The sequence below is a fragment of the Perna viridis genome, chromosome 6 (assembly GCF_037379345.1).
Source record: "Perna viridis isolate PV_CMFRI_1.1 ecotype Kerala chromosome 6, ASM3737934v1, whole genome shotgun sequence".
Lineage (NCBI taxonomy): Eukaryota > Metazoa > Mollusca > Bivalvia > Mytilida > Mytilidae > Perna > Perna viridis.
In genome coordinates, this window is record NC_142450.1 from 14,954,592 (window position 1) to 14,970,131 (window position 15,540).

At 34.1% G+C, this 15,540-nt stretch overlaps 1 protein-coding gene across 2 annotated transcripts in view; it reads right to left on the minus strand.

Moving 5' to 3' along the window:
* Positions 1-9,953, minus strand: part of LOC148613794 (calcium-activated chloride channel regulator 1-like) — a 43,215-nt gene extending 33,262 nt beyond the window's left edge. For both annotated transcript variants that reach the window (XM_088587389.1, XM_088587388.1), the window contains exon 1: positions 9,719-9,953. In XM_088587389.1, the coding sequence (XP_088443515.1) occupies positions 9,719-9,871 (153 nt within the window). In that variant the 5' untranslated portion in view covers positions 9,872-9,953. The remainder of the gene's footprint in view (positions 1-9,718) is intronic.
* Between the last annotated feature and the right edge of the window lie 5,587 nt (positions 9,954-15,540).

Sequence of the window (15,540 nt, forward strand, 5' to 3'; positions counted from 1 at the left end):
CATTTCTGACTCTAATACAGGTAATTAAATTAAATTATTATATAGATAGCAGTGATTTACCGAATGTTCCCAGTGTAAAACATTTCGATAATTAACACGGTGAAATAAATTCGGTAATTTCACTCTCGGACTTTCTACCGCCAAAACGTCCTATAACGTCTCACCACGATTATCAATCCGCCGTTCACAAACTTTGAAATTAATGTTAGAAATAGCAACGAATAATAGAGAAAATCTATATGATAAATATGATAATCAGCTGGTTATCATGCATAGCCAAAATTGGATCCCTCGTGCGCACACTCATTTTATCTGGACGATCTTCTGCTCACTTGATCGTATTTAGGCACACAGACAGAAAGTTTATTTTAGTCTCACCTCTCATATACCAATATACAATAAAATATTTCATGAACATTACAGGTAATAAAATTACTTACAATCGACAGCCACCCTTGAAAGAGTTATGAGTGACTAATTATATACAACATAACTATCTACACTATTTTACATAAAACATTCCTTGTATGAATTAAAATATCATGGCAGATTTTGACAGTGTAAAAACATGCATATTCATTTTTGAATAAAAGTAAAAAATAAATAATCATTTGATAAATTCATAAAATCAGCATTAAAACAAGCTCGTTTAAATAGCCCACTTCGTAATTTGGCATGTAAAGGGCATACAAGTTCTCTATACAGTTATTTATAATATATTCACATTCATAATAAAGATACTCTATTCTCGAGTGCGAAATCATCATATCTACCAGTTCCCATTTTTATGGATGCAACATCACATCTAAGTTTAAAATATGCACTTCTATATCTACCTAGCATATCTAAGCCTACATATTTCTTTAGATCATATATTTAGATAGAAATATACCTTTTTTGTATATGCATTATAAGTGTTTATTTAAACCAAAAGATGCATATATTTTACCCTGTATCGCATACCCTATATCCCACCTCTAGATCTATATCGCATACCCTATATCACACACCTAGACCTATATCGCATACCCAATATCGCACGCCTATACACAGAACACAATTGAAGTATGGTTAAAATATAAGGTATAATGAACATGACATGTCAAAATCTGTGGTATCAACCCCGAGTGGCTCGACCTATATCAACCCGCGGGCCGGTGGCCCTTGGGGTGATATAGCTAAGAAGTCTCGGGTTGATACCGCATGCGATACAGATTTTGACATGTAGTAGTCAGTATTTACCATACTGATTTTTAAACATTTTGTTTGTTTTAAGTTTACTATGGTCATTCCACATTATACCAATGTTGTGTATATGTAATGAAAGATTCATTTTCAATATATTTTTTTACATTTTTATCAAAAATATACTCTGTATTACAGAAAGGAGACATATTTAGCTCTCTAAATTTACTATGAACTCTGAAATTCCCGATATAAATATTGTTATTACAACACTCATTAGACCATAAAATACCTATTTATTGATTCTGTTGTTACACATTTTTGTATACCTGGACCAAGTCCTAAAATACAAGATTTATATTTAGCTATTGACAAACTAAGTGACCGACTGGCAAACTTTGCCACACTTTGGCAGTCTGATTATAATTAAAAAAATCCTTCAGTACTAACCCTAGGTAAGTATATTCATCAACAATTTCCAAGTGTTTAACATTAAATATAAAGCTGAAAGTTGATCTATTATAAAAATGACTAGCGCCTAAAAAAAAAACATTCTTTGATTTATCTATATTCACGACCAGATTATTGTAAACACACACCATACATTCAAAGTGTCTAATACATTTTGCAGATCATTTTCAGTTTCTGCTAAGGAAAAAAAGAGAAGTATTCAATATATAACATATCTCCTCAGGTGTAATTTCACAATCTAGAATCTCATTACAAGCTATATTATTCAAATTTAAATTAACCTTTTTGTGGTTTTGATTCAACATATTACATAAATTATTTCTCCTTTTATTCATGACAATATTTTAGCACATGAAATTGATCCACCGATCAATTACTTCACTTGGAATTTTATTTCGACGTTCATAGATCGCCTGAATATAGCTGAAATATTGCTCCTCGGGCGTTAAACCCCAACAAACAAACATACAAATTCCGACGTTCACTGCCGGTTACCAGATATGCATTTCAGTGTTCTAGCTAGGAATTGAAAATAGAGGGGCGCAGGGAAGAGGGCACTTCAACGCGTAGCATGTTTTTTTGTCAACAAAATAGGGACTTGATTTTGTATGTTTGTGTTAAGTCAGTAATTTGTATTCTTATTGCTTACCTGCCAACTTTTGAAAATGAAGGTCGCATCATAATTTGCAAACTGAGTAAATTTGACTGCATGATTAATATATGCATGATACCCTTATTGTATTGAAAGACCTTTCTCGGATGACCAAGTGCTTTTAGATTTTGAACACATATATATAGAGGTGATTATGCTGTTAATGTATTACTGTAGCCTTCAGATCCCCTATGAAAGAGTTAGGGAATTGGTTTTGATTTGATTAGTTCTTGTTTAATTAAGACTTGTTATAGTTCTTGCCGTGAGGCAGCCTGTCAACTAATTGAGGTGATAGGGGCGAGTGATTGTTTACATTTATGACATACTATGAGATGAAATGTTGCATGAAATGTTACAAATATTCAATATTGCTCCAATTAAATATCAAAATCTTAAGAAAGTAAAAGAAATATTATTTCCTTTAACTATTGCAATTACCACTTATGGAACATATCCTTTACTGTTGAAGATATAGAAAATTTTTAGAATATTGAAATTATAAGGGAGGTAACTGACATCTTGAATAAACAAACATGTGCAACATGCAATTGTTTACACCCGTAGTTCTACAAAATTTAGACCTTTTACCTTGAAAATATTTGTAAAATTAGTTGTGCAGTAGAAATTAATTGTTAACCAATGATTGTCTGTCCATAAAATTGTTATAGATCCAATCAGAATTCATTTTCTACTTGTCAATCATTATCGGATAACCCTGGTCAGCTGATTGATCACCGATAATTGCCTGAGGTTTACTGGAGGGTAAATTACGACAGTATGTAGTTAATGAAGGTAACACTATAGAGTGGACATCTTAAAGGGCCATTCAGGTAAATGTAAATGGACACTAGAGGGGTACTCAATAGGAGTAGAGGGGCGCGGGCGTGATAGGGGCCATAGCTAGGACACTGCATTTGATCCACTCTTTTTCCGCGCGACATAAATCATTCAAGAGAAAAGTAATGCTCTCGCCATTTCCAGGACTTATTGCCGATTCCGTCGATTAAGATGGTTTTGCAAGATGATTTTCGTGACATTTTAGATTTCACATTTTTTACAAAATTAATATACACTTTGTCGATTGAACTTTGAGTACTAAGAGTCTGCTTGCTCCATAGCGGAAATTACGTTGTAAATATCTGCTATAAAGCTCTTATCAGTAAGCCAGACAATAGGTAAGTTTCTAGTGTTATATTTTGTTATTTATGTTGGCTTAGTATCGATGTCCGACTCGCCATTCGTAAGATCGACCTTCAAATTCATTTTCCACGTCAATAACGAAGTACTATCCTGCGCAAATCAAACTTATCTGCGACTCCAATACGCCTAATCAGATCCAGGCCTCTTATAACGTTTAAGTCCATGAAAGACATTTCATATAGGTTATCGACAATACATACTCGGGTGGAGACAAATGTATAGTCATGGTGTAACATGTTGCGACCATTTAAAATACAGCAACTAATCAAGAAGTCACAGCAAATGGTTCCATAGGAGTTGTTGCTCTTTAAGACTGTCAACTCCTCAATTTAATCCGGAAGGTCGGAACAACAACTTTTCCAGTCACCACAAAGATAAAACGTACTTACACCTGGAATAGTATAGATTTGTGTCATTATGGTATCCAAGAAGACATCTATCTTGACAGTTACGGTAGCATTTTCCGGAGGTAAATAAACGACGCATACATAGAATACGTTTGATACGCACTGTTTGCCTTCGAACTGAATCCATAGAATTCCCTTTGTGCTGTCGTCCATTATCTGTACGTTATTATTCGTTTCCCATTAGAATACCGACGCTGCCTGATACGCATTTAGCTTGTACGTGAATATGACTTCTATTATAATCATATCATTTGTATCTGTTTATATCTATAATTCTAGAATTGATCAAATGCGACTCCGCTATGCCCAATAGATCCAAATCACTTTGATTATTACATAACACAAAACATTTTATTTGTCACATATTTATACGCATGACTTGGTAGATAAAATACCAATCAAATTTATTATAAATTAGATCATTAAAATCATCAAAAGCGAGGTTTTGACCCCCTTTTTTAATTTTTTATATTAGGAAGGTAAAACCTTAAACGTTCCAAAATAAACATAAATTCAAGCACCTTTCGATAATCGGGTACCATGTTTTGACCATCCCTATCGTAGAAAAAGCTGGAATTCTATTTGTGCTTGATCATCGAAGCTATATGTAGATAGCGTTTCCTAAATGGCGTGGTTCTTAATCGCATTTTCAAAGTATACGACATTGAAGCTGCTATTAAACTGATTTTTGAGCTCCCGATTCTACATGCACAAACCATATATTAATCCTGTTACTACCCATAAGCATGCAGAACCCAGTTGACAGTACAGCGATTTTATTTAGAAAAATAACTGAAGTTCCTCCCGCCATTTAAATACCTGCATCATCTTGTCATGTTTCTTGTGATAGGTTCTATGAAGTACATAATTAAGTTCTGGTCGTAAATGACATAAACATTATATGTATGTTATGAATCTTAATATATTAAACCATTGTTGTGATGTCAACCTTTTGTTACAACAGTGGATTTTTTTACGAATCGAATGGCCAAATCAGCAAATCTTTGTTGGGTTTTCAACTAATCCCTTCTCAGTTTGTTTTTCACGAAATGACGTTTGATTACTCTCACTTTGCTTTGTAGTGATGACTTGTGACTTAAAAGATCATTTGCCCATTAAGTACATACGTGTATTTGTCGAAGAAACCGTTTAGATCGTTTTTTTTTCTGAGTGTCTGGTGCGTGTACCCATGACATTTTTCTACCGACGAGCGTCATAGGCGAAACGAGTCATTAATTTAGATACGAGTCTCCCGTTTTCGGTGTATAAAATCAAAATGGTATGCTACCGCCAAAAGGGGTAATTAAAAGTTGTAGTTTCCTTTTATCGCGACAACCTTTAGCTTTCCATAAAATCTCTCGAATCCCTGTTCACGGACAAATCAACGGCTGGCCACACTTACACACCATAATACTTTTATATGAAAAGGGCACTATACACTCACGTGCAAATAAATACGTAACGAAAATGATAATCTAAATTATGCATATGAAAAATATGTGCTTATAGAAAAAGTCAGACACATTGGGAAATGTCTGAAACATGCAAGTCAGAAACCCGCTAATCTGACAACATGATTTTATAAAATGAAATCTTTTCTATTTGAAATAACCATTTCGATATCTGTGTCACTAAATATTTTTGGTATTTTTTCAATACAACTATAGAAAATTGAGGTTTTACACTGCGTTTATGAAATTTTAACTTGCTTAAAAAATGAAATAAAAATCTTCTAGATCTCTTTCTTTCTTGATTATTTTGGTACAAATTATAAAACTACCCTTTCGAAATCATGGGATATTTCCTAACACGCGCAATGTCTAATTCCTACACAGACACTAACATCAAAATAGAGTGCATGTACTTTATTTCGTATAATATGAGGGTTACTTTTAAAGACCACATATGTATAAATGAAATATTTCCAGTCAGTTCTTTCTAAATTAGACAGAAATGGAGACAAACCTTTAAACTTTTTAATTTGACATTTTTAGAATATGACGTTCACAATACAAAATCGTGAAAATTGAAAATCAAAAAGTTCGAAATGTAATAACATGAAACAATGAAATAAGATAATTATGTGGAAGTAAATTTTAAGTTCAATTCATAATTAAGATTTAGTAATGAAAATATAAAACACAACATATATATTAAGAAAACAATTTGTAATGATAAAATTGTTAAAAATAAAGTTTAAAGTCAATATAAAGTACCATAGCAAAGAAAAAATAAATATTTGATTAATCAGGATAGATAATGTCTATATTGATATCAGAATCTTAATATATTCCAGAATAAAACCTCGTGGTGTCAGACCGCTTTATAAATTTCAATACAGAATACAGGCAAAACTAATAAAAAAAATATAATTGGATCTCTGAAGAAGAATATGCTCGTAGTCGCATTTTGAGAATGAATAGGAACCGTATATATTTTCTGACTTAAACAGATATTCGAAATATTGGATAGTTATATTAAATCTGCTTAGATTGAATATAGGGAAGTTCATATCATGAAAATGAATCATTATGTCTTATACAGTATCTGAACCAATCTACGCAACGATGCGTGTCCGAGCTGCTCATTTGCTTTTGTTACTTTGTATGTATTTTTTTAGTTACTACTATCACGCCCGCGCCCCTCTACTCCTATTGAGTACCCCTCTAGTGTCCATTTACATTTACCTGAATGGCCCTTTAAGATGTCCACTCTATAGTGTTACCTTCATTAACTACATACTGTCGTAATTTACCCTCCAGTAAACCTCAGGCAATTATCGGTGATCAATCAGCTGACCAGGGTTATCCGATAATGATTGACAAGTAGAAAATGAATTCTGATTGGATCTATAACAATTTTATGGACAGACAATCATTGGTTAACAATTAATTTCTACTGCACAACTAATTTTACAAATATTTTCAAGGTAACAGGTCTAAATTTTATAGAACTACGGGTGTAAACAATTGCATGTTGCACATGTTTGTTTATTCAAGATGTCAGTTACCTCCCTTATAATTTCAATATTCTAAAAATTTTCTATATCTTCAACAGTAAAGGATATGTTCCATAAGTGGTAATTGCAATAGTTAAAGGAAATAATATTTCTTTTACTTTCTTAAGATTTTGATATTTAATTGGAGCAATATTGAATATTTGTAACATTTCATGCAACATTTCATCTCATAGTATGTCATAAATGTAAACAATCACTCGCCCCTATCACCTCAATTAGTTGACAGGCTGCCTCACGGCAAGAACTATAACAAGTCTTAATTAAACAAGAACTAATCAAATCAAAACCAATTCCCTAACTCTTTCATAGGGGATCTGAAGGCTACAGTAATACATTAACAGCATAATCACCTCTATATATATGTGTTCAAAATCTAAAAGCACTTGGTCATCCGAGAAAGGTCTTTCAATACAATAAGGGTATCATGCATATATTAATCATGCAGTCAAATTTACTCAGTTTGCAAATTATGATGCGACCTTCATTTTCAAAAGTTGGCAGGTAAGCAATAAGAATACAAATTACTGACTTAACACAAACATACAAAATCAAGTCCCTATTTTGTTGACAAAAAAACATGCTACGCGTTAAAGTGCCCTCTTCCCTGCGCCCCTCTATTTTCAATTCCTAGCTAGAACACTGAAATGCATATCTGGTAACCGGCAGTGAAGGTCGGAATTTGTTTGTTTGTTTGTTGGGGTTTAACGCCCGAGGAGCAATATTTCAGCTATATTCAGGCGATCTATGAACGTCGAAATAAAATTCCAAGTGAAGTAATTGATCGGTGGATCAATTTCATGTGCTAAAATATTGTCATGAATAAAAGGAGAAATAATTTATGTAATATGTTGAATCAAAACCACAAAAAGGTTAATGTAAATTTGAATAATATAGCTTGTAATGAGATTCTAGATTGTGAAATTACACCTGAGGAGATATGTTATATATTGAATACTTCTCCCTTTTTTTTAGCAGAAACTGAAAATGATCTGCAAAATGTATTAGACACTTTGAATGTATGGTGTGTGTTTACAATAATCTGGTCGTGAATGTAGATAAATCAAAGAATGTTTTTTTTTAGGCGCTAGTCATTTTTATAATAGATCAACTTTCAGCTTTATATTTAATGTTAAACACTTGGAAATTGTTGATGAATATACTTACCTAGGGTTAGTACTGAAGGATTTTTTTAATTATAATCAGACTGCCAAAGTGTGGCAAAGTTTGCCAGTCGGTCACTTAGTTTGTCAATAGCTAAATATAAATCTTGTATTTTAGGACTTGGTCCAGGTATACAAAAATGTGTAACAACAGAATCAATAAATAGGTATTTTATGGTCTAATGAGTGTTGTAATAACAATATTTATATCGGGAATTTCAGAGTTCATAGTAAATTTAGAGAGCTAAATATGTCTCCTTTCTGTAATACAGAGTATATTTTTGATAAAAATGTAAAAAAATATATTGAAAATGAATCTTTCATTACATATACACAACATTGGTATAATGTGGAATGACCATAGTAAACTTAAAACAAACAAAATGTTTAAAAATCAGTATGGTAAATACTGACTACTACATGTCAAAATCTGTATCGCATGCGGTATCAACCCGAGACTTCTTAGCTATATCACCCCAAGGGCCACCGGCCCGCGGGTTGATATAGGTCGAGCCACTCGGGGTTGATACCACAGATTTTGACATGTCATGTTCATTATACCTTATATTTTAACCATACTTCAATTGTGTTCTGTGTATAGGCGTGCGATATTGGGTATGCGATATAGGTCTAGGTGTGTGATATAGGGTATGCGATATAGATCTAGAGGTGGGATATAGGGTATGTGATACAGGGTAAAATATATGCGTCTTTTGGTTTAAATAAACACTTATAATGCATATACAAAAAAGGTATATTTCTATCTAAATATATGATCTAAAGAAATATGTAGGCTTAGATATGCTAGGTAGATATAGAAGTGCATATTTTAAACTTAGATGTGATGTTGCATCCATAAAAATGGGAACTGGTAGATATGATGATTTCGCACTCGAGAATAGAGTATCTTTATTATGAATGTGAATATATTATAAATAACTGTATAGAGAACTTGTATGCCCTTTACATGCCAAATTACGAAGCTGGCTATTTAAACGAGCTTGTTTTAATGCTGATTTTATGAATTTATCAAATGATTATTTATTTTTTACTTTTATTCAAAAATGAATATGCATGTTTTTACACTGTCAAAATCTGCCATGATATTTTAATTCATACAAGGAATGTTTTATGTAAAATAGTGTAGATAGTTATGTTGTATATAATTAGTCACTCATAACTCTTTCAAGGGTGGCTGTCGATTGTAAGTAATTCTATTACCTGTAATGTTCATGAAATATTTTATTGTATATTGGTATATGAGAGGTGAGACTAAAATAAACTTTCTGTCTGTCTGCCTAAATACGATCAAGTGAGCAGAAGATCGTCCAGATAAAATGAGTGTGCGCACGAGGGATCCAATTTTGGCTATGCATGATAACCAGCTGATTATCATATTTATCATATAGATTTTCTCTATTATTCGTTGCTATTTCTAACATTAATTTCAAAGTTTGTGAACGGCGGATTGATAATCGTGGTGAGACGTTATAGGACGTTTTGGCGGTAGAAAGTCCGAGAGTGAAATTACCGAATTTATTTCACCGTGTTAATTATCGAAATGTTTTACACTGGGAACATTCGGTAAATCACTGCTATCTATATAATAATTTAATTTAATTACCTGTATTAGAGTCAGAAATGTTGGATCATTTTGTACATGATCCGCTATAGTTACAATTACTCCTTCATATCCGTTACCATTCAATCTAATCGCAGCACTCACTAATCTATAATGCAAGAAAAAATACACCAAAGTGCAAAATCGGAGATCCATTTGCAACCAATATTAAAAAACATAAAGTATCTAAATCAATTATTGGTCTAAACCAACTAGGAAGCATACGTCAACTAAAGTTAATGTGACCAAACCGAGAATTTAAAATCCTTAATGGATTGTCATTAAACAGCTGGGTGAGAAAATATGATAAGACAGTACTTAGACATTCTTGATTAAATTGTTATTGTTGAGAAAGGGAGGAATGTATAATGACTTTAAGAATTAATATTGTCTATGTTAACTCTAAATTGAATTATATGCATGTACGGATAAACATGTGCGGGTAAACTGGACACATAGAATGTTTATGTCCAGATTCACATTGATTGATGGATGTGTCTTATATAATTGAATAGTATATATATTTGAACATGTTGTATGTTCAGAGAGCTTGCTTTTACTCTTGAACATGTTGTATATTCGGAGAGCTCGCTTTTACTCTTGAACATGTTGTATATTCGGAGAGCTCGCTTTTACTCTTGAAAATGTTGTATATTCGGAGAGCTCGCTTTTACTCTTGAAAATGTTGTATATTCGGAGAGCTCGCTTTTACTCTTGTAATAAACGTTGCAGTCAGTTTTACTTGTCTTGGAATTATTCATCCGTACCAGACTCTACCACATATTTTTTTCCTCCCTTTCTCAAAGAATTATCGTAGATAATTCAGCAAACAGGCCGGTAACCGTACTTGCATTGTGGTAGTACTCCCTAATTGTGGACAGTCAAGTTTATTTTGAAAAATCCGTCACCAGAAACTAGGCACAAATCAAATGAGAAAAGTTATATAAAGATGAATGTCAATGTCCGACACCGCATGAAGATGATAAATGAGTTCCGATCCTATCGTTACTGGAACATCAAGTTCAATAATATAATAACAGATCAATGAGTTTATTTACAAATCATCCGCGCTCCAGCTCTCCTCTGCTCCATGATTACAAATGTAAACGTTTGTTTATACAGTTACAAAGTCACCAACACCGTCAACTGCGCTCCAGCTCTCCTCTGCTCCATGATTATATAATGTAAAAGTTCGATTATACAGCTATAAATTGTAAAAGTTCGGTTATACAACTACAAGTTGTAAAAGTTCGGTTATACAGCTACAAATTCACTAACACCGTCTACTGCGCTCCATGATTATGTAGTATCGTTCATTGTGTGAGGCTGCCATAGCCGTCTTCCAGGTAATTGGCAGCACCGCAAAATTGTTATCCATTGTGTTGTGTCTCGAACGAAGAATATATCTTGGAGACTGTTTTCATGACCACTTGTTCAACTTTGTTTTCGTCTAAGTCGCAGTATCGTCTATTACGTAACCCAGAGTCAGAATCTGTCGACATTGTTGGGACCAGTTTATATCCATTTTCAGCTGCTTCATGTTCGTCAGACTTGCCTCTGTTTTTTCTGGCCAACCATGGATGTCTGCAAAAACGAGCTTGTCGACAATAACAAAATATCCCAACCCCAATTAATATGGCAATTAACAATGAGATACCTGCATACCCCCAATTTGGAATTTGAAAACTAGTATCAATTGTTCGTAAATCTTTTAACTGATTGATTAAATTCGCCATTGGTATGGTTTCCATATGTTGCAATGTGTTAGGAAGCTCATCAACAGTAACATTAGGCAAAGCTAAATGAAAAGGGTGCCATATTGTGAATTCAGACACATTGTAAATTTCAATTAATCTTTTTAATGGTTGTGAACTTTGAAAACGGTCTTCACCCTTGTAATATGGTAAAAGTGTTAAAGAATCACTATTAGCAGAACAAGAAGTTGTAACTTTTCTAATCCAATAGGTGAATTTATTCTTGTGGTAGATAATTGGGAAGGATGACGACAAACTACAGAGAGTCTTAATCTTTTTTTGTGTGGCTATTACCCAAAGACCTTCCCGTATGTGATCTGCCATAGGTAGAATCGAATTAGGATAAATGAGTGTTTGGCAACGTGTATTTAAGATATTTTTGTTTTTCATGGAAGGAGTAATGATACATGTCTTACTTAAGTTTACTGGGTAGACTGGACTTTTAATGTTGCAAAATCCGACTAATGGATTGGAACATTGTTTTAATTCATCTGAAGTTAACAACACATATTGCGTTCTAGCCTTATTAACTGCCAATGCATTACTTTCTAATTTATACTTCGCAATCAGTGATAATCTACCAATACGATTAGACATCATAGGAATAGGTAAATTGTGGGCCTGAAAAATTTCTAATTCTCCTTGATAATCAAGCAAAGGTAAAGAAAAAATAATTAAAATTTTATCATCTTGAATTAAAGTTGAACATGTTAGAGATTTATAATAATTCCACAAGTCCTTTTTGGGATCGGAAGATAATTGTAAAAATGAAGGTAAATGACCTTGAACGTCCAGTAATAGGTGTCTTAACTCCGAAGGTGTAATAAGTGATGGTGATAAATGGCCTAAAGATAGCATGTTTAATTGAAGATTCAAATTATCTAAATAGACTAAACCTTTTTCAATCATAAAATGAAGTTCTTTAACTAAATCCCGCAAATGAAAACTAAGTACCATGAAATTTTCTACACTTACAATATGTTTCTTTAAAAGTTCAGTATTGTTTTGCAGACGACCTATGAGACCCCTATACTTAGTGACCAATGAATTCAAACGTTCCCTATTTTGGAAGACCTCATTTCTCGTAATATTTAAAATTGAGATACTTTCGGACACTACATGCGTAATCTTGTTTTGATTACGGGCCAAATTACCAATACTGCGCCGAACAGAACTCAAATCAGACTCAGAGACTGTACCAAATAGAAAACTTAAAGCTTTACCTATGATTGGAATAAGGCTTCTTTTCCTTCTATCCCCTAAGATGCTAAAATCAACGAAACTATCTTGAATTAGTTGTTTAGTAGTATTTAATCTCGCAATTTCAACAGTAAGTGACGAATAAGCAGATAACACTTCCGCATACAAAGGATTGGTACGATCAACTGCTAAATTTAACATTTGACGAACTGCAATGGTACCCTGACCTAAATATATGGATAATGAATCTAGAAAGGACTAAAAAGGTTGTAAATCTATGACAAACGTAACTAGTCATTGTGACTTGCTCATGGTGACCGTATTAACCTTTTGGAAAACTACATTTTCATGAATCGTAACGCCTACCCCACTTCCAATGAGCAGGAAGACAACCACATGGAACACCACCATCTCTACAATAAACAAGACCAATAACTAATAAAATTATACACACTAACCAATTAAAAGAACACGACTAAATATGCGCCAGACATAATAATTAAACCACTCCAAAAGTAAGACCATAATAACAAGGCGCAAACATGAAAGCGAGGGTGACGCCTAACTAAAATTAAAATCACTAGTAATACAAAGAATACACGAATGGTAGGAAAAACCAATTTCTTTATTCGACAAATGTCACACTAGGATAGTGGAAAGAGTAATGTTGAAACACATTACTATCATTACGCCGGCGTCCGCAAAATGGCTCCGCGGTCAGCAGCAGGAGGCGGTTGGCAGTATGGGACCTGTTGGCTCGACAAGTGTTTAACCGTACCGAAATACGCAAACACTCACGGAATTTGTGAATTGTTCTTGGGTGGTGGAGAGACACCCAATGGCGAAGGGTCTCCTCGTACACTTCCCTGACGGCCAGTCTGTTCCGCCGAATGCCATGGTATGCCCGAAAGAATACCACGCGACTCCGAATAGCCACAGGCCGAAGGCAGTGCTCATCAACCAAATCAGTATCGAAAGATACACAGGCCGCGACCGCAATCTGTAATTCAAAATTACAATCTCGCACCCGACGCCTGTGCTCAGCCTTCGTCTGATCTGGATGACCCCCACGAGACATCATCCAAATGATACCTGTAATTTCCGGAGGCAGAATACCCCTGAAAATAACACAAAGTTCGTGTAAGGGAATGAACACATTCAACACCCTGTTTACCATCGTCGTCGGTGTCGGCTGGCGGTGCAGCCAGGTCCACATTGCTTCCTTGTCCGCCAGGTAATGCGCGAGGGTCTCCCTTCGACCACACAGCCCATATCTTCTCTGCCATCGCCTCATGCGATCTTCCACCTCATCGATCTCTGTCTGGCTCACGTCCGGCAATCCTCTCCCGGGTTGAATAAGATATGCTGCCAATAGCGTCAACTTGACTGGATCACACGATCAAAAGGATGGTGCCATCTGCATAAATGATACACGAACCCAATGTTATAACAACAGATAATTTCTAAAACTTTGGCTAAATGCCAACGAGTTCAACTGAATTCGATCTGAACCACCATTTTCTAGTTAACTTTAAGGAAACATAACTAATGATTTCAAAATGAATAAAAAATAAAACAATGAAATATATGCATTTAAAAGAAAGTATGCTCGGCAAAATTTAAGCACGCTAAACATGCCTAAAATAACTAAATGGTAAGAAACACCAAATCAAAATCTGGATAACCAATTCAGAGCAACTTAATAACTTTTCACAAAACTTCACGATGCACCTCATTACTACATACGCATTTCTGTGTTTTCTTATTGCCTCGGTCAACAATGTCACCTCTTGTAACATAAAAACAACGTTATCTACGTTCAAATGACGGCCAACTGCCATACAGCCATATATCTAACGGCTTCAACTAAATAAAACAATAACGGCAAACTGCCATAGAGCCATATATCTAACGGCTTCAACTAAATAAATACAACCGACCACTGCTCGTATATACGCAACGACAAATGGCGCTGACAATAACAAAAGATAAAATTACGTATGCACCAATTAAAATAAAAGTGAAGTTCTGTGAATAGTAATTTGCATCTAGGGAATATCAAAGAAAGAATAAGATTTTATAGAAACCATCAGAAGAAAAAAAAATCGACCAGAATATATTTGACCTATGAACCTATGAACACGCACTACTGCAACTAAATTATTTTTCGCAAAAACTTTCTCTAGTTCCATAACTTCACAACTTATCAGGAACATAAAAAATGTAACCTTACATCAATATTTTGCTATCCGCAATACATTTGGTACATGATTTGTTTGAAGCATGAATCTTAGTCCATTCTTGGTTTGAGTCAACCATAATAAAGTGTGTGTAGACAATAACAAGACTATAATACATTCACTATTGAAATTAAAATTCCCCCCGGCAGATCATCATATGCTTCCTCAGCCAAATTTACTAACCTTTCAGAAAAAAATTGAACATTTTCCTCATGTTTTTGCCTAATTCTTCTTAGCATTTTTACCGCGAAATGAGCATCAGAAACAGTATCATTTCTTTCTTTAACCCTTCCCAAGTTTCTTCTGGAAAATTTGTAAGCCTGCGTTGAATAGTGTCACTTACATCACCCTTAGAAGTCAAGACAGCTAATTGTTTAATTTCATGAGCAGGTATCTTACTGATAAAAGCATGTTTTTCTAGAGCCTTAACCCAACCTTTAAAATCTTTTGAATCCCCGTAAAAAGGTTTAATACGGTTAAGAACTGTTTGTACATTTACTGAATTCGACAAGCTAGCTGATTGTACAGTCAATCCATCAATTGGATTTTGGTCAGTCATTTTAACAGAAAACAAAATCTAACATAACATTAAAGCGACTTACTTTCAGGAACGAACTGACACGGCACCAAA